This window comes from Microcaecilia unicolor, chromosome 6 (genome assembly GCF_901765095.1).
Source record: "Microcaecilia unicolor chromosome 6, aMicUni1.1, whole genome shotgun sequence".
NCBI classification, from domain to species: domain Eukaryota; kingdom Metazoa; phylum Chordata; class Amphibia; order Gymnophiona; family Siphonopidae; genus Microcaecilia; species Microcaecilia unicolor.
In genome coordinates, this window is record NC_044036.1 from 206,353,523 (window position 1) to 206,372,311 (window position 18,789).

The following is an 18,789-nucleotide window of genomic DNA, read 5'->3' on the forward strand; positions in this document are numbered from 1 at the left end:
GTGCACCGTACAGCCTATTCACTTGCATTCTGCCCTTGCTGCTCTGCTGTACACTCTTCTGGCCTCTCCCTGCCCCACTTGTGTCCATTTCTCAGTTCCCACTCACCTCATGTCTGTTACCCCCACCACTACTCCCCTCCCTGAACTTCCATACCATCTCTGTATAAAAGTATGGGTGTGTCTCTGCAGCTACCGTTTGTCTGCAGTCTATGTCTGTGTCCCTGTGACTGCTGGAGAAGACATGAGTGCTGTCCATATCATTGCTGCTGCATTAAACAATCTATAGAGGCACACCCAAGAGGAAAGGGAGAGGGAGAGGTACAGCAGATATATAGGTCTAGGATACAGTTCATGGACCTCACTGGTAGCCAGTATATACACAGAAAACTCCTGTGCTTGCTGTGCAATGGCTGCAAAAATCCCCAGTAGTCACAGTTACTAAGCAGTCAGTTCCTTCTTATTATCAGTGACTAAATATTTATTTATTTATTTATTTATTGCATTTGTATCCCACATTTTCCCACCTCTTTGCAGGCTCAATGTGGCTTACAATACATAATGATCAGTGGAAAATAGAGAATAGACATTTAGTGTTATAGAAGGATCTTGGGCAATATGATAAACGGAGAAAAAAAATGTAATTGTACTGTATCAAGAAGGATTTTGGGTAACATGATAATGGTGAAGCATGGTTTTTTTTTTTGTTACATTTGTACCCTGTGCTTTCCCACTCATGGCAGGATCAATATGGCTTACATATTGTATACAGGTACTTATTTGTACCTGGGGCAATGGAGGGTTAAGTGACTTGCCCAGAGTCTCAAGGAGCTGCCTGTGCCTCAAATGGGAATTGAACTCAGTTCCTCAGGACCAAAGTCCACCACCCTAACCACTCCTCCACTCCATATATTAGTATAACAATCAGATATTATAAGACAGTTCTGTATGTGTGTGGAGGAGCTGTGTATATTTATATTGTTTGATCTTTGTCTAATTTCAAAGAAGCCTTGGAAGGCTATTCACAGGAGCTGGTACAACATGTTAACAGAGTGAGCTCTTTGGAAGCCAAAGTGGAACAACTCCAGGAAACTAATGCTGATTTGTTAAAGGATAAGGCTTAAACATGTAGGAGAGTGGAACATCTGGAAAACCAAAGCCAGAAGAACACCTTAAGTTTTTTTAATTTTCCTAAGTTTCCTTTGATAGCTCCAGTAGATATGTTGCACAAATATATGCATGAAATACTGAAGATACTTGCAGAGTCTTTGCTACTAGTTGTAAGGGCTCAATATTTGACCCTTTCATCTCAATGTGACTATGTTTTATTTGAGAGAGAGAACATTCAGCAATGAATATCACCGAATTCTTGGAATCCTCATTGGAGGTGGTAACCCAAAGGACTACCTTAGTAGTAACTTTTGCCCTAGAATTGGACCGAACCTTAGTTCATAAGTCTTATTTCTGTATTATGGATGAGAAGTTCTTTGGTTCAAAAGAGAGTATTTCCTGATTTAAATAGCATAACATAGAAATATCGCCAGGAGTTCCTGGTCTTACATTCTAGGTCCCAGGTGCTGGGACTGGTTTATATTATGACTAGTAAAAAAGGCCCGTTTCTGACACAAATGAAACAGGCGCTAGCAAAGTTTTCCTCGGAGTGTGTATGTTTGAGAGATAGTATGTGTGAGAGATGGAGTGTGTGTGTCAGAGAGAGAATGAGAGAGAGACAGAGACAGAGTGTGTGTGTGTGTGTGTGTGTGTGTGAGAGAGAGAGAGAGACAGAGTGTGTGAGAGACAGAGTGTCTGTGTGTGTGAGACTGTGTGTGTGTGACAGAGAGATAGAGTGTGATAGACAGGGAGTGTGTGAGAGACAGTGTATGTGAGAGACTGTAAGTGAGTGAGTGTGAGCCCCTACCCCCCCTCTCACAGGGCCCCACCCCTACCTCTCTGGTCTCAGGACCCCCTCCTCACCTCCCTCTCCCCTGCACCGCCTCTAGCCATCCATGTCCAGCGACCCTCCTCTCCCCCTGCCTGCCCTGCAGCCACCCATGTCCAGCGACCCTCCCTCCCCCCTCCAGCTCCCCTCCCCCCCTGGCGCAGCAAACCCCCTCGCCACCCGCAGCTGCCAGTGGTAACGCTGTCCGGCCGCTGCTGCTTCTCCTGTTGAGCAGCAGCAGCCGCTACAAAAAGGAAAAAAGCGATAAATGTTTTTAAACCCAGGCCAAATCATTTGCAAATACCCGAGTCTTAAAATGCAGTCTCTGCAGCCGCTCCTCCTCTCACATCGCTGTGCTCCTCCGGGTCTTACTCCAGGGGCAATGACGTGGAGGCGAGAGGAGGAGCGGCTGCAGAGACTGCGCTTTAAGACTCGGGCATTTGCGAATGATTTGGGCTGGGTTTAAAAACATTTATCTTTTTTTTTCTTTTTGTAGCGGCCGCTGCTGCTCAACAGGAGAAGCAGCAGCAGCAGCTGGACAGCGTTACCAGTGGCAGCTGCGGGTGGTGAGGGGGTTGATGTGCTTCGGGTGGGGGGGCGCATCAGAGGCTTCGGAGTAGGATTCAAATCATCTTTTTCTTTTTCTGTTCGGAGCTGCCTGTCAGGTGCCTGTGTCATGGCAGCAAGAGTTAAGTTGCTTCTGTCACTTTCTTTCATGTGATTTTTTTCCCCTTATCTTGTCTGTTGTGTCAGGGGTGGTTCAGGAGGGCGTTCGGTGAGCAGGTTCAGGAGGGTGGTTTGGGAGGGCGGCAGTCTCGGTTGGTTTTTGTCCTTTCTTTTTCTTAGCTTTTATTTTCCATGAACGTTCGATGAAGCTGCCTGGGCCCGCACTGCTGTTGCTTGGGCTCTCTGGATGACATCATCCGAGGCTTCAGTCCCAGGCACAGCCAATCAGAATGGAGGCACGGGCCCAGGCAGCTTCATGGAATGTTCATGGTGCAAATTATTATATAGGATTGCCCTGTTCTTGTGTTATTATATCTGATAATATGTCATAATGTTTTTTTGGGCCTAAACTGTGTAAGCGCCTATACACGCCAAATGTGTGCCAATTCGGAACTACAGCCCGGCTACCATGTGGCCCAGGTGGTAATTTCATTTTTTATCTGCGTCCACTATGCACAGCAGAAAATATATTTTATTTTCCAGCATGCAGCAATAACCGGGTGATAATCGGCATTGTACGAGTGCTGACGATTACTGCCCAGTTAACGCGTGAGACCTTACCGCTAAGTCAATGGGTGGTGGTAAGGTCTCAGGCCCAAAATGGATGCGCGTCAATTTTCATTTTGCTGCACGTCCATTTTTGGCCCCCCCAAAAAAGGCCTTTTGTACAGGTGCACTGAAAAATGGATCTGCAAGCACCCAAAACACGTGCCTACACTAGCGTAGGCCATTTTTCTGCGCACCTTAGTAAAATGCCCCCTGAATTATTTGTGTCTAGGGAACAATTGAGAGTTCAGATATCTTTTCCACAACCCATTGAGGTCAGTTTGGCAGACTGTGCAGTGATTCTGCGTCTGTATTGTAATAAGAATAGTTTCCTTTCTTATTATGTTTCCTTTATCTTGGATCACACTTTATTGTGGATGAATTAATTATTGCTATTTCTTCCTTTTTTTCTATTTGCTTTGCCATAATGTTTATCTTTGTTATTAAATTATCTGTAATCATCTTTAAAAATAACTAAATAAAATATGTATGTATCTGCATAACCTGGACTGCTTACCAATTAGTATTAGAGAAGTCAAACTTAAGCTTTTCTTGGAAGCTCAAAAAGAAGACTTTGACTTTCATACTTTAGAGAAAGACATCATAATTCGCAAGCTTGAACATTGAGACAAGAGAGGAAGACCAGCAAAGCAATGGATCCATGCATTAACAGCTATGGGTGTGTTCTTATCAACAATTATCCACAAGACTGAAGATGAAACACAACTGAGGACAGCTATCCATAGAGTCACCATGAATCAACATCAACTCAACTGCATGCAACTGCATATAACAACACTGATTAGTATGTATTTCCTTCTTTATTTTCTACCCAACTGCATAACTTAGCCCAAATACATTCCTGGCGGAAATGGTTTAAAGTCTGACTTGATTAAACTTCATTTACTTATTTAACTGTTCATTTTACTTTTTATTCTCTAAGTTACTTATAAGCAATACTTAACTTGCACTGAACGGTCAGACCAGGGGTTCAACAATGCAAGTTAAGTATTGCTTATAAGTAACTTAGAGATTAAAAAGTATAAGTAAATGAAGAAACAGTTTAATAAAATATTATTGCCAGTGAGGATTTGGGTGCTGTTGAATGTCCAATAAAAGAGTGAAGTTGGTCATGTGCACTGCTGAGGTGATAAAAAACATATGAATGATTTCTATATGATATATGGTTAAGGTGGAGGTTAAAACCATATATGAGCCTTGTTAGGGGAGTAAGGGCATTATTTATTTATGACATACTTACAATCATATTCTCCAAAGCATGTTTGGCAAGCCAGCAGTTTAAAAATACAGGAATAAACAAGTTCCTCAATGGAGGCCAGAATATCTGAAAAGACAAAAAAGGAACACATAATAATTCGCTAAGAACTGAAGTACTTGTACTGAAATGTACAAAATGTGCTAGGCAGGTAAGATAAAATGTAAATTTAATGGGTTATCTTAATCCTGGCTAAAAGTGCAGTTGAATATCTGTCTAGATATCCCCACACTAATTTTGTCCAGGAAGATTTAAAACATGTTTTTGTGTAGAGATGTGAACAGAAATGTAACAGCTAGGCTGTCTAAATTTTCAAACCCTGACCTGTGCATAGGATCCAGCTCTGTGGGTACCAATGGATGTTGACCACCTCCAATACTGAGCAAGCTCCTTCATTGTGTCCAGTGTGTTTGGAACACTAATCAATTTCAAATGTTGGCACCTATGGTCCTGTGAATGTTTCAATCTGGTCCCTTAATTTAGCAAGTCAAATGTGTATGGTAGCAATTTCCCAATACAAATCTAGACAAATAGGGGAGGGGGGAGTGGAATTTTTATCAACTACCCTTTACCTGACTTAAATTCTGTTTTCTGCTGAAGAAATCCATAGGAGATTTACTTTCAGGTAACCTTTTTGCACTTTTTCCTTTTCCCCATTTCAGCAGGAGTGGAAGAGGCCACTGCTGGCCTTCACCAAAAACATTTTTGTTACTGTAGAAAAGTGCCACTAAGTTTTATTTTGATCATTGATCTCTTAGGGCCCAGTTCATTAAAGTTTTCCCCATAGAGACACAATGAAGAAAAGCATGAGTAAATCAGTCCCATAAAAAAAAAATACAGCACAAGTGAAAACTAACGGAATAGAAATGTAGTCCACATACAATGCAACCATATATTATGAGTTTATTTACTGCAAAGGCATGATTCAGCAAACTGCACAGAAAATCTAAATAAGCAGAACTATTAACTCTACAGATTGTTAAAACTATGCCTCATTAACTTTCTCTGCACTCTCACAAAGAATCCATAGTCAAGCATAAAATAAAGCTGCTTCTACAACTCCTACAGAAACTTAGGTGTTATTTTACTAATATAGAAACTTGATGGCAGATAAAGGCCATATGGCCCATGCAGTCTGGCCATCCTCTGTAACCCCTAACTCTTCCTTTTCCTAAGCGATCTCACATGCTTATCCCATACCTTTTTTAAATTCTGATTTATTATTTTTTTATTTATTGCACTTGTATCCCACATTTTCCCACCTATTTGCAGGCTCAATGTGGCTCACAAAGATCTGTTAAGGCATCGCCGTAACAGGGAAGAAATACAATTGGTGTTACAAAGTGATAAGAAGACAAGAGGATCAGGTCATGTAGCTATACCGTAAGACATTCTGAGTAAAGGAGTGTAAGGGTTGTGGTCTAGTCATTATGGGTTCTCGTGGTAGGCTTTATTAAAGAGATAGCGCACACTAATAATTATCGTGTGCTAAATGTAAGACACCCATATGAATATAATGGGCATCTTATCATTTAGTGCATACTAATCATTAGCATGCACTAAATCCATTAGTGCACCTTAATAAAAGGACCCCTTCGACAATGCCTTTCTGTACTACAGACGTTCAACCTTTTTGGATGTGTGGATTCCATATGAACCTCTAGAAAGTTCAGGGAGCCCCTAGTTCATCCCCACCACTGTTCCCAAAGCCCTCTCCCTGCCTCTCAGAGGCAGATGCAGCAACCAAACGTAAAAAAATCTAAATCGTTAAAGTCCCTAACGATTTTAAAATAACGAAAAATGCACCAAAAAAAAAAGTCACACATGCTGAGATCGGTATTGAAACGTACAATGTATCAAAGAATCACAATACACATCGTTAATCGGCCCCCAAATCATGCGCAGAGCAGCCAAGCGTTATGTTAGCTGCTCTGCGCATGCCACAAACAGTCAAAACACAGTCAAATCACAAGCACATGGCTCCCAAATCAAAACAAAAATAAAAAAAAAGGGTCGGGAGGGGGCAAGGGCGCTCATCAGGAGCGTCCTGTACGGACGGCCTTGCCCCCCCCCCCCCCCCCGCTGCTCCCCACTTTCCGCCGCTCCCCCCACCCCGAAAAAGCAAAATTCAAGCAGCCCTGCTCCCCACTTTCCGCCGCTCCCCCCACCCCGAAAAAGCAAAATTCGAGCAGCCCCTGCCCCCCTCCCTTCCTCACTACTCTCTCACCTCAGTTCCGCCTCCCGACATCCTCCGTCCTGTGCCCCGCCCCCTTTTGGGGTCGTCGCCGCCATTCCCCTCCTCCATCGGGCCCCCCTCCCTCTTACCGGGCCCGTGCAGCGCCTCTCTCCTCTGTCCGAAGGCGCTGCACGGGCAAGAAGAAAGCCTGATGCCTGCCTTCGCCCAGCTTCGATGGCGCGTCTTTCTCCTGCTGGGCCCGCCCCTGTCTGACGTCAGGCTTTCTTCTTGCCCGTGCAGCGCCTTCGGACAGAGGAGAGAGGCGCTGCACGGGCCCGGTAAGAGGGAGGGGGGCCCGATGGAGGAGGGGAATGGCGGCGACGACCCCAAAAGGGGGCGGGGCACAGGACGGAGGATGTCGGGAGGCGGAGCTGAGGTGAGAGTAGTGAGGAAGGGAGGGGGGCAGGGGCTGCTCGAATTTTGCTTTTTTGGGGTGGGGGAGCGGCGGAAAGTGGGGAGCAGCGGGGGGGGGGGGGGCAAGGCCGTCCGTACAGGACGCTCCTGATGAGCGCCCTTGCCCCCTCCCGATCCTTTTTTTATTTTTATTTTTTTATGTGTTTTCTGACGTCCTTTGGACCAATCACAGCGCTTTTAGCTCTGCTAATGCGCTGGGATTGGCTCAAAGTTTGTTTATTTTTTCTCTTAATGATTTTTCCTGGCACAGAGCTGTCCTAACGAGTGGTCCAGACCTCTCGTTAGTTTTCCTGCCTTTTTCCTGCGTAAAGGCAATCGGAAAAGGTTAGTGCATGTCGTTTCAATGGGGTTTTCACACTAATTGCTCATCTCCATTCCGTTTTCGTTAGCTGCTGGCTTCCTCGGTAAAAGCCCTTTGATGCATGCAACGGATCAAATTTTCCTCGTTGGAGAGTCATTAAAGGCTCATTTAGCTTTAGTGCATCTGCCTCTCAGTGCCAAGCCTGCCACCACTATTCTTCCTTATCTCCCTTCTCCTTCCTCTCTTAGTCTGTCTGTCTGTCTCTCTCTCCAATCAGTCCTCACCACTCTCTTTTTTTTCCCTTTTCACCAGTGTTCACCAGTCTCTCTCATTCCATCTCTCTCTTTCCTCCAAGCCAGTCCCCACCAATCTTTCGTTTTCTCTTGCTCCCCCAACCAGCCCCTCTCTCTCTCCCCACCCTACTAACCAATCCCCACCACCCTCTCTCCCCTAATTAGCCCAGGCAATCTTTCTTCCTCCCCCACCCCCACCAGTCCCAGAAGTCTAACAGGCCTCTTCTCTCCCTGAAGCTAGTCCCCACCACTAATATCTCTTCATTCTCACCTGCTGATACTACCGTGCAATTACTAGGTCTGCAAGCAGATGCTGGTCCTGATACTCCTACTTCTGGCCTCCACAGCCACCTCTGATCACAGCCATACCACCACCACCACTGATTTCACTTCCCTGCAGCTGTTGCTTCTTCTTCCATCCCCTGAAATTACTGATGTTGCTATCACCATCCCCACAGCCTCTGCTGATCCTGTCTCCACAGCGGCCTCTGCATTCTACTTACATACATTATAGCAGCATGAAAATATTTTGGGGTCAATATTCAACCATTGGCACTCAGCATTTTTCTGAGCATTATGCCTGGAAACTCAATGTTGGGCAAGGTCCAGGCTCCAGCATTGAATTTCCAGGTTTCTGCCATCTAAACCATAGCTGGTTAAATTCAATATTCCAATATAATTGGAAGGTAGTTGAGTACCAAATATTACTAGCCGAGATTGGGTGGAAGAACCGGTTGGGGGAGGCGGAGCTGGTGGTTGGGAGGCGGGGCTAGTGCTGGGCAAGACTACTACAGTCTGTGCCCTGAAAATGGCAGATACAAATCAAGGAAAAGTATACACAAAGAGTAGCACATATGAGTTTATCTTGTTGGGCAGACTGGATGGACTGTGCAGGTCTTTTTCTGCCGTCATCTACTATGTTACTATGTTACTAATTCAAAAGACACCCTCACACCAAAATATTCACTGTAAGAGGAAAATGTAGAATAATATATACAAGGAGGAAAAAGCCTCAGCTGACCCAGACCAACTTAATCTTATTCGGTTTTAAGCAAGGGTTCATTTCTCTATCATTGGCACAAAAAAATTCCTGTGTATTTTTGTATTTTTTAATTCAACCATATAATTTTTCAATCAAAAACAGTTTTTACTTTGCTTGGTTCTAATGACATTGGGCCCCTTTTATGAAGCTGCACCAAAATGGGCCTCCATTAGCATCAGCGCATGTTTTTGATGTACGCCGAGGCCCTCTTTTATCACAGCGGGTAAAAGGCAGGTCTTTCTTGTTTTCAGGAAATGGCCATGCGACAAGTGAAGCACTTATCGCGTGGCTATTTCGGGGGGGGGGGGGGGGGGGGACACTTACCGCCACCCATTGAGGTAGCATTAAGCACTAATCCAAGCATGGTCGTTTTTTTTGGGGGGGAGCACTTATCGCCAACCATTGAGTACATAAGTACATAAGTATTGCCATTCTGGGAAAGACCAAAGGTCCATCGAGCCCAGCATCCTGTTTCCCACAGTGGCCAATCCAGGTCACAAATACCTGGCAATATCCCAAAAAAGTACAAAACATTTTATACTGCTTATCCCAGAAATAGTGGATTTTCCCCAAGTCCATTTAATAATGGTCTATGGACTTTTCCTTTTGGAAACCGTCCAAACCTTTTTAAAACTCCGCTAAGCTAAATGCCATTACCACATTCTCTGGCAACGAATTCCAGAGTTTAATTACACTCTGAGTGAAGAAAAAGTTTCTCCAATTCATTTTAAATTTACTACATTGCAGCTTCATCGCATGTCCCCTAGTCCTAGTATTTTTCGAAAGCGTAAACAGACGCTTCACATCTACCCGTTCAACTCATCTCATTATTTTATAGACCTCTATCATATCTCCCCTCAGCTGCCTCTTCTCCAAGCTGAAGCGCCCTAGACGCTTTAGCCTTTCCTCATAGGGAAGTCGTCCCATCCCCTTTATCATTTTTGTCGCCCTTTTCTGCACCTTTTCTAATTCCACTATATCTTTTTTGAGATGCGGCGACCAGAATTGAACACAATATTTGAGGTGCGGTCGTACCATGGAGCGATACAAAGGCATTATAACATCTTAATTTTTGTTTTCCATTCCTTTCCTAATAATACCTAACATTCTATTTGCTTTCTTAGCCGCAGCAGCACACTGAGCAGAAGATTTCAACTTATCATCAACGACGACACCTAGATCCCTTTCTTGGTCCGTGACTCCTAACGTGGAACCTTGCATGATGTAGCTATAATTCGGGTTCCTCTTTCCCTCATGCATCACTTTGAACTTGCTCACATTAAACGTCATCTGCCATTTAGATGCCCAGTCTCCCAGTCTCATAAGGTCCTCTTGTAATTTTTCACAATTCTCCCGCAATTTAACGACTTTGAATATCTTTGTATCAACAGTAAATTTAATTATCTCACTAGTTACTCCCATCTCTAGGTCATTTATAAATATGTTAAAAAGCAACGGTCACAGCACAGACCCCTGGGGAACCCCACTAACTACCCTTCTCCATTGAGAATACTGACCATTTAACCCTACTCTCTGTTTTCTATCTTTTAACCAGTTTTTAATCCACAATAGAATACTACCTCCTATCCCATGACTCTCCAATTTTCTCTGGAGTCTTTCATGAGGCACTTTGTCAAACGCCTTCTGAAAATCCAGATACACAATATCAACTGGCTCACCTTTATCCACGTTTGTTCACCCCTTTAAAGAAATGTAGTAGATTGGTGAGGCAAGATTTCCCTCCACTAAATCCATGTTGACTTTGTCTCATTAATACATGCTTTTGCATATGCTCTGTAATTTTGTTCTTAATAATAGTCTCTACCATTTATCCCGGCACCGGTCTATAATTTCCCGGATGTCCTGTGGAACCTTTTTTAAAAATCGGCGTTACATTGGCCACCCTCCAATCATCCGGTACCACACTTGATTTTAAGGATAAATTACATATTACTAACAATAGTTCTGTAAGCTCATTTTTCAATTCTATCAGTACTCTGGGATGAATACCATCCGGTCCAGGAGATTTGCTACTCTTCAGGTTTACAGAGAATTCATTCAGTTTCTCTGACTCGTCAGCTTCGAATACCATTTCTGGCACCGGTATCCTATCCAAATCTTCCTCGGTGAAGACTGAAGCAAAGAATTCATTTAATCTCTCCGCTATGGCTTTGTCTTCCCTGATCGCCCTTTTACTCCTCAGTCATCTAGCGGTTCAACCAATTCTTTTGCCGGCTTCCTGCTTTTAATATACCTAAAAAAAGTTTTACTATATGTTTTTGCTTCCAACGCAATCTTTTTTTTGAAGTCCCTTTTAGCCTTACTTATCAGCGCTTTGCATTTGACTTGACATTTCTTATGCTGTTTCTTATTATTTTCAGTTGGTTCCTTCTTCCATTTTCTGAAGGATTTTCTTTTAGCTCTAATAGCTTCCTTCACCTGACTTTTTAACCACGCCGGCTGTCGTTTGGTCTTCCGTCCTCCTTTTTTAATACGCGGAATATATTTGGCCTGGGCATCCAGGATGTTGTTTTTGAACAGCATCCACGCCTGATATAAATTTTTGACCCTCACAACTGCTCCTCTAAGTTTTGTTTTTCACCGTTCTTCTCATTTAATCATAGTTTCCTTTTTTAAAGTTAAACACTAACTTATTTGATTTCCTATGTATACTTATGTCAAAGCTAATATCAAATCCGATGATATTATGATCACTGTTATCAAGCAGCCCCAGCACCATTACCTCCCGCACCTGATCATGCGCTCCACTAAGGACTAGGTCTAGAATTTTTCCTTCTCTCGTCGGCTCCTGTACCAGCTGCTCCATAAAGCTGTCCTTGAATTCATTAAGGAATTTTACCTCTCTAGTGTGCCCCGATGTTACATTTACCCAATCAATATCGGGGTAATTGAAATCACCCATTATTATTGTGTTGCCCAGTTTGTTGGCATCCCTAATTTCCTTTAACATTTCTGCATCCGTCTGTTCATCCTGGCAAGCGGACGGTAGTACACCCCTATCACTATCCTTTTCCCCTTTACACATGGAATTTCAATCCACAATGATTTCAAGAAGTGTTTTGTTTCCTGCAAAAATTTCAATCTATTTGATTCAAGGCTCTCGTTAATATGCTACCCCTCCACCAATTCGATCCACCCTATCACTACGATATAATTTGTACCCCGGTATGACAGTGTCCCACTGGTATCCTCCTTCTACCAGGTCTCAGAGATGCCTATTATATCTAATTTTTCATTTAGTGCAATATATTCTCTCCCATCTTACTTCTTAGGCTCCTGGCATTCACATATAGACATTTCAAACTATGTTTGTTGTTCCTATTTACATCATGCTTAGTACTTGACAGTATTAATTTGCAGTCTTTTGTCTGATTTTTATTTTTATTTAAGGACACCTGATCTACTACGGTCTCTTTTGCAACCTCACTATCAGGATACTCTATCTTCCCTGTTTTGAAAAATACCTTATTCCGAACCATGCGCTTTTCAGCGACTGTCGGCCTTAGCCCCGTTTCTAGTTTAAAAGCTGCTCTAACTCCTTTTTAAATGCCAATGCCAGCAGCCTGGTCCCACCCTGGTTAAGGTGGAGCCCTTCCTTTCGGAATAGGCTCCCCCTTCCCCAGAATGTTGCCCAGTTCCTAACAAATCTAAAACCCTCCTCCCTGCACCATCGTCTCATCCACGCATTGAGACTCCGGAGCTCTGCCTGTCTCTTGGGCCCTGCGCGTGGAACGGGTAGCATTTCAGAAAATGCTACCCTAGAGGTTCTGGATTGGAGCTTTCGACCTAAGAGCCAAAATTTGGCATCCAGAACCTCTGTCCCACATTTTCCTATGTCATTGGTACCCACATGTACCAAGACAGCCAGCTCCTCCCCAGCACTATCTAAAATCCTATCTAGGTGACGCGTGAGGTCCGCCACCTTCGCACCAGGCAGGCAAGTCACCAGGCGATCCTCACATCCATCAGCCACCCAGCTGTCTATATGCCTAATGATCGAATCACCAACTACAACAGCTGTCCTAACCTTTCCTTCCCGGGAAGTACTTGGAGACATATCCTCAGTGCGAGAGGATAGTACACCCCCTGGTGGGCAGGTCCTGGCTATAGGAGTACTTCCTATTTCACCAGGGTGATACTCTCCTTCTAGGAGACCTCCCTCCTCCAAGGTAGCATAGGGGCTGCCAGACTAGATTTGGGACTTCTCTACAACATCCCTGTAGGTCTTCTCTATGTACCTCTCTGTCTCCCTCAGCTCCACCAAGTCTGCTACTCTTGCTACAGTATTAAGGATAATAGCCTAATATAAAAGTGTCTTTTAGTTTATATAGTATATTGTATGATTTATTTAGTGTTTCCTTCTTGGATGGTAATGAAATGTATTTAAAACTCTAGTTGTCTTAGGGGTGGGCGGGAAGACTAAACTCGATCCTGCAGTGCAAGTTAGATTCTATCTGTTAATGCTGTGGTACAAAGTTTTTAAAACTAAGTGGAAAAGACTATGGAGATTAGTTGATAAAATTTGCTTTTTATATTTTTATTTTGCCTATCACTAACCTACAATTCCTCCTTTAAACCCCAATCTTTAAGTTCACAAAGCACAAAGCAAAATAGTGTACACTTACCAGAGAAATGTTCTCTTCGCTCGGAACTTTTCAGAAAGAAGGTAGCAGTAAGTGCTCCCATGCTAACCTGGTGGTAACCGGGTAGCCCGTGGCACTGCCCGATTACCACTTGGTACACACCATAAGACATGCACTGGGGGTGGGAACTACTGCCGGGCTGCTGCGGTAAAAGGTCCCCTTTGTAAAAGGACCCCATTGTCTTCAATCCAAGTCCACTTCTGGTCTGACAATGGCCAGCATTTCGTTAACTGCTTCAGGAACTTGCAGTGGATATTGAATATGAGCCAATATTTCACATATTCAGAGCGCACAGCTTGCTTCACTATTCTCCCACATCAGACCAATGATAGAGAAGTTAACCCTTGTTTAAGACTGAATAAGTTGGTCTGGGTCAGCTGAAGCTTTTCCTCCTTGTGTATAATATTCTATATCTGCCTCCTATCCTATATAATAATTCTCACCTCCAACGTTCTATGCGTCTGGCTGCCTGTGTCCATGTCTTTCTTCAGAGTTGGTCTGCTAGGCTCCGAAGCCCTGGCTGACGTCACCGTTGCCATTGTGGCCACACCCCTGGGGGGGCGGTGCTGACCTGGGAGGGGGCGGGGCGCGTGACGTGGACGTGGATCACGGAGCCGCCGGGGAAGGCGGGAAAGAGCAGGCCGGCCGGCAGCAGCCAGGCCGCGGCGATCAGGAGCTGGAGCCCCCCCAGCGCATCAAACCCCCCCTGGCACATCAATCCCCCCTCGGCGCATCACCCCCCCTCGGCCCCCACCCCTCCCTGTAGAGCTATCCCAGCGCTGCCCAATATCCCGATTACGGAGGCTAACACGGAGGGAAGAAGAGAGGGAGGGAACGACCCTGAAACATGGGAGGGAGGGAGGGGACTACCCTGAAACACGGACGGTCAACTGAGCATGAGACACTAACAGCTGGACATCAAAAACCTCCATTGGACTGTACACCACAGCCACTTTTACGTCACTTTATCGACTGGGACCCAAGCAAGACGAACTTCACTCATGACCGCAACAATCACTCCATAAGATAAGTAGAGAGTTCATTCTAAGTTTAAATCAACAATGTTTCCTTCTCCATATAAAGGATAAATCAGGAGGGGATGACCCTGGAACTCGGAGGGAGGGAGGGGACGACCCTGAGAGGGAGGGGACAACCCTGGAACTCGGAGGGAGTGAGGGAGGGGACAACCTTGGAACTCAGAGGGAGGGAGGGGACGACCCTGGAACTCGGAGGGAGGGAGGAGACGGCCCTGGAACTCAGACGGAAGGGAACGACCCTGGAACTCGGACGGAAGGAAGGGAGGGGACGACCATGGAACGGGGAGGGAGGGAGGGAGCGAGTGACCCTGGCACTCGAAAGAAGGGAGGGAGGGAGGGGACGGATGACCCTGAAACTGGGAGGGAGGGGACGACCCTGGAACGGGAGGGAGGGAGGGGGGCCTGGCACACACTCTCATTCTCACACACACACTCTCTCTCTCACAGACACACTCGCACCCAGTCTCACTCTCTCTCTGTCACACAGTCACTCTCACACATACTCTCTCAAACATACACACTCCGAGGAAAACCTTGCTAGCGCCCATTTCATTTGTGTCAGAAACGGGTCTTTTTTACTAGTACTGAATATTTTGGTGTCTTTTGAATTAGTGATAAATACAATATTCAGCAGTTAACTGGCAATGGGGCACCACATAGTGATAGCACTGACATTTATGCAAAACCGGCTATTCTGAAGGCCCCCTAGAATATCCGGTTTTGCATTAGGCACTACTAACCAGTTAACCCCGAACAAGTGATTTAACTGGCCAGGAGCTGTTTCTTACTAGCTAAATTGCTTTGAATATCGATTCCTTTATTTGTATTGTCTGTGTCCCGCTGAACCCCTGAATGGACTCACAGATCCCAACAGTTTGGGTACGACTGTTGTAAGACAATTTAGGTGGAAATTGTGAGTAGTCTGCCTCTTTTCAAAATACATACACGTTTGAATGTATTTCTCTTACAATGAATTTTTAAACAGAAACTACATAAGAGGTATGTGCATTGGCATTTTTAATATGCCTTTAAAGTTAAGGCCATTAAATGCTAACGTGTCAATACATTAATGCGCATTAAAATTGCTAACGCGCCTATTGCGTGCCTTAGTAAACATACTCCTAAGTATTTTCCCTTCATAATTGTCTGGAAAGTATATACATGCAAAGTGTCTGTCTGCTTTATACCTTAGGACTTTAGAACTAAAGAAAAGCTATGCAGGATCAGATCAATGTCCACTGAGTCCAGCACCTTGTCTCCAGCGGTGACCAGTCCATGTCACTAGTATCGGGTAGATCCCAAAAAGTAGATCTATTTTTCATAGCTCATTTCCAGGAATAAATAATGGCTCTCCCTAGCCTACCTGGCTAATAATTTTTGTAATGGACTTTTCCTCCAGGAACTTGTCCAAACCTCTCTTGAACCCTGCTTTGTTATGTCACCTTCAACACATTCTCCAGCAACATATTCCACAGTTTAATTACATGCTGCATTTGTTTTCAATCTGTGAGTGGAAGATTGGGGTAAAAGAGTAAATAAATTTGAAAATTGTAATGTTTGCACATTGTTTATTCACATGACAAAAACACAGCCCAGAAATACTTCCTTCTAGTCAGCTCAAATGCAGGAGTGGTGTGGAACCCAAGTGCATTTCTAGTTATTTATTTTATTTAAACATTTTATATCCTGCACTATCCTACCACTTTAGGTATGGTACAAAACAAACATAGGGACCTTTTACTAAAACTTAACATGCACTAATAGATGCAGGGACTTCCTGCTCAATCAATGTTATTGTGTTTAGAAAAATGGCAAATATTCTCAAAGTTGGCGTTCAACCTGTGGGGTACCCCAGGGTTCACCTCTGACACTTTTGTTATTTAGGCCCCTTTTACCAAGCTGTGGCAAAAGGGGGCCTGCGCTAGCATCGGTGTGTGGTTCTGATGTGCGCTGAGGCCCCCTTTTACCGCAGTAGGTAAAAGGTAGGTCTTGCTGCTGGAAATGGCCACGCATCAAGTAAAGCACTTACTGCACAGCCATTTTGGAGGGAGGAGTCCTTACTGCCACCAATTAAGGTGACTGAAAAAGCTCCCGCGTTAATCCAGCAGTAACTGGACAGCGCACGGCTCTGCCCGATTACCACCAGGTACACACCAGAGCTACAAAAATAAATATATTTTTGTAGTGCCGGATATGATGGCGTGCTGGGTTTCGGAAGTACTGCCGGGCTGCTGCGGTAGCCCGGTGGTACTTCCCTTTTAGCAAGCTGTAAGCCCACATTGGGTTACTGCCATTTTGTAAAAGGGGCCCTTAATTTGTTTATGAGTTCTCTGGAAACTATTTCACTGGGGGTTGGTGAAAGATTATTTTCACATGCTGATGACATATTATGACATATTAATGTTTCCAGTGTATGCCAAATTGGAGGACACTTTTGTGAAAATATGTTGTATGGAAAAAAAAACAATGTTGGGCAAATACTGATATGTTCAAGTTAAACGCTAATAAGACCAAAGTTCTTTGGTTCTGGAATCCATCTATAATAATTCCTCCCAATATTATATTGCCTCAGGGTAAAACTTTACCTACAGATAACAACACAAAGGTTTTGGGTGTCATGTTGGATTCCTTTCTTACTTTTGAACCTCAGGTGGTGAGTCTATGGAAGAAAACTATCTTCCGTTTAAGAATTAGATCACATTTTCATGAGCACCACTTTGCCTTATTGATCCATAAGCTCAATTGGCTCCCTTTAAAAGCTTGAATTATTTTTAAAACTGCTCGCATGGTTTTTCATATATTTCATTCAACTTTTGTCCCAATCACTGTTCTCTTCATCTCAGGAATTTAATACTTTTTTTTACAAAGATTTCCTACTGTTATAGGAGTATGTTTTAAGTATCATCTAGATTCAATGTTTTCTTATCATGCCATTGTTATATGGAATGACCTGCATCTATACATTAAAACTGAGTCAAATTATTTTTAGTTCAGAAGGTAACTGAAAACATTTTTATTTGATAAGTTTTAGGAGTTTTTCTTTGAAAATTTTTAATGTCATTTTTTACAATGCTCTTAATGTATGATTTTAAGGTATTATGTTTGATGTAATTCTCCATATGTATTATTTGAGCTTCTAATGTTGTAAGCTACCTTGGACCACTAATTGAGATTTATGCAGTAAACAAGTCTTGTCTTAGCTTAGATTAGACCAAGATGCCCATGGTTAAAAAATTCCATTAGTGCCTGCCAAACTTTAGCATAAGGGCCCTAGCTGTTCTGAAATGGACAATTTTCACCTGAAACCGGTCAAATCGGTATAATCGAAAGCCGATTTTTGGACACACTCACCGGCATTCCGTCGCAGAGGCGGCCAAACTTCAAGGGGGCGTCAGCAGGGTAGCGAAGGCGGGACGTGGGCGTGCTTACGAGATGGCCAGCTTCAGCTGATAATGGAAAAAAAGAAAACCGGCAATGACGAGCATTTGGCCGGTTTTACTTGGTCTATTTATTTTCACGACCAAGTCTCAAAAAGGTGCCCAAACTGTCCAGATGACCACCGGAAGGAATCGGGGATGACCTCCCCATATTCCCCCAGTGGTCACCAACCCCCTCCCACCCAAAAAAAAAAACTTTAAAACATTTTTTTGCCAGCCTCTATGCCAGCCAGCTCCATGACAGCAGTATGCAGGTCCCTGGAGCAGATTTAAAGCCAGGTGCACTAAACTACACGAAGAGTCCTTCCCTTGCCGATCCCTTAGCGAATCGATAAGGGAAGGGCATGCATGAAGGAAATCGCATGCAAATGAGCTGCTCATTTGTACGCGAATTTCCTTCCCTAGGAGGCAAAGCCAGTTGGCCAGCTCGTAAAAAAAAAAGGATCTTGCTGATCAGTTATGTTATGACTTATTTGTTCTGGAGTGCTGTATTTTGTGATACTGTTTTCAGAAATGTTCAATAAAGCGAAAGCTACATACCTGTAGAAGGTATTCTCCGAGGACAGCAGGCTGCTTGTTCTCACTACTGGGTGACGTCCGCGGCAGCTCCTCCAATCGAAAATCTTCCCTAGCAAAGACGTTTGCTAGGCCTCGCGCGTGCACGCACACCGCGCATGCGCAACCATCTTCCCGCCCGAACTCGCTCGTGTTCGTCAGGCCAGTAAATAGCAAAGACAAAGACAAGGGAAGACACAACTCCAAAGGGGAGGCAGGCGAGTTTGTGAGAACAATCAGCCTGCTGTCCTTGGAGAATATCTTCTACAGGTATGTAGCTTTCGCTTTCTCCGAGGACAAGCAGGCTGCTTGTTCTCACTACTGGG

The 18,789-nt window shown here is 44.1% G+C and overlaps 1 protein-coding gene across 3 annotated transcripts in view; it reads right to left on the reverse strand.

Moving 5' to 3' along the window:
• KCNT2 (potassium sodium-activated channel subfamily T member 2) overlaps nt 1-18,789 on the reverse strand; it is a 1,050,204-nt gene that overhangs the window by 623,323 nt on the left and 408,092 nt on the right. For all 3 annotated transcript variants that reach the window (XM_030206382.1, XM_030206381.1, XM_030206379.1), the window contains exon 7: nt 4,470-4,553. In XM_030206382.1, the coding sequence (XP_030062242.1) occupies nt 4,470-4,553 (84 nt within the window). The remainder of the gene's footprint in view (nt 1-4,469; nt 4,554-18,789) is intronic.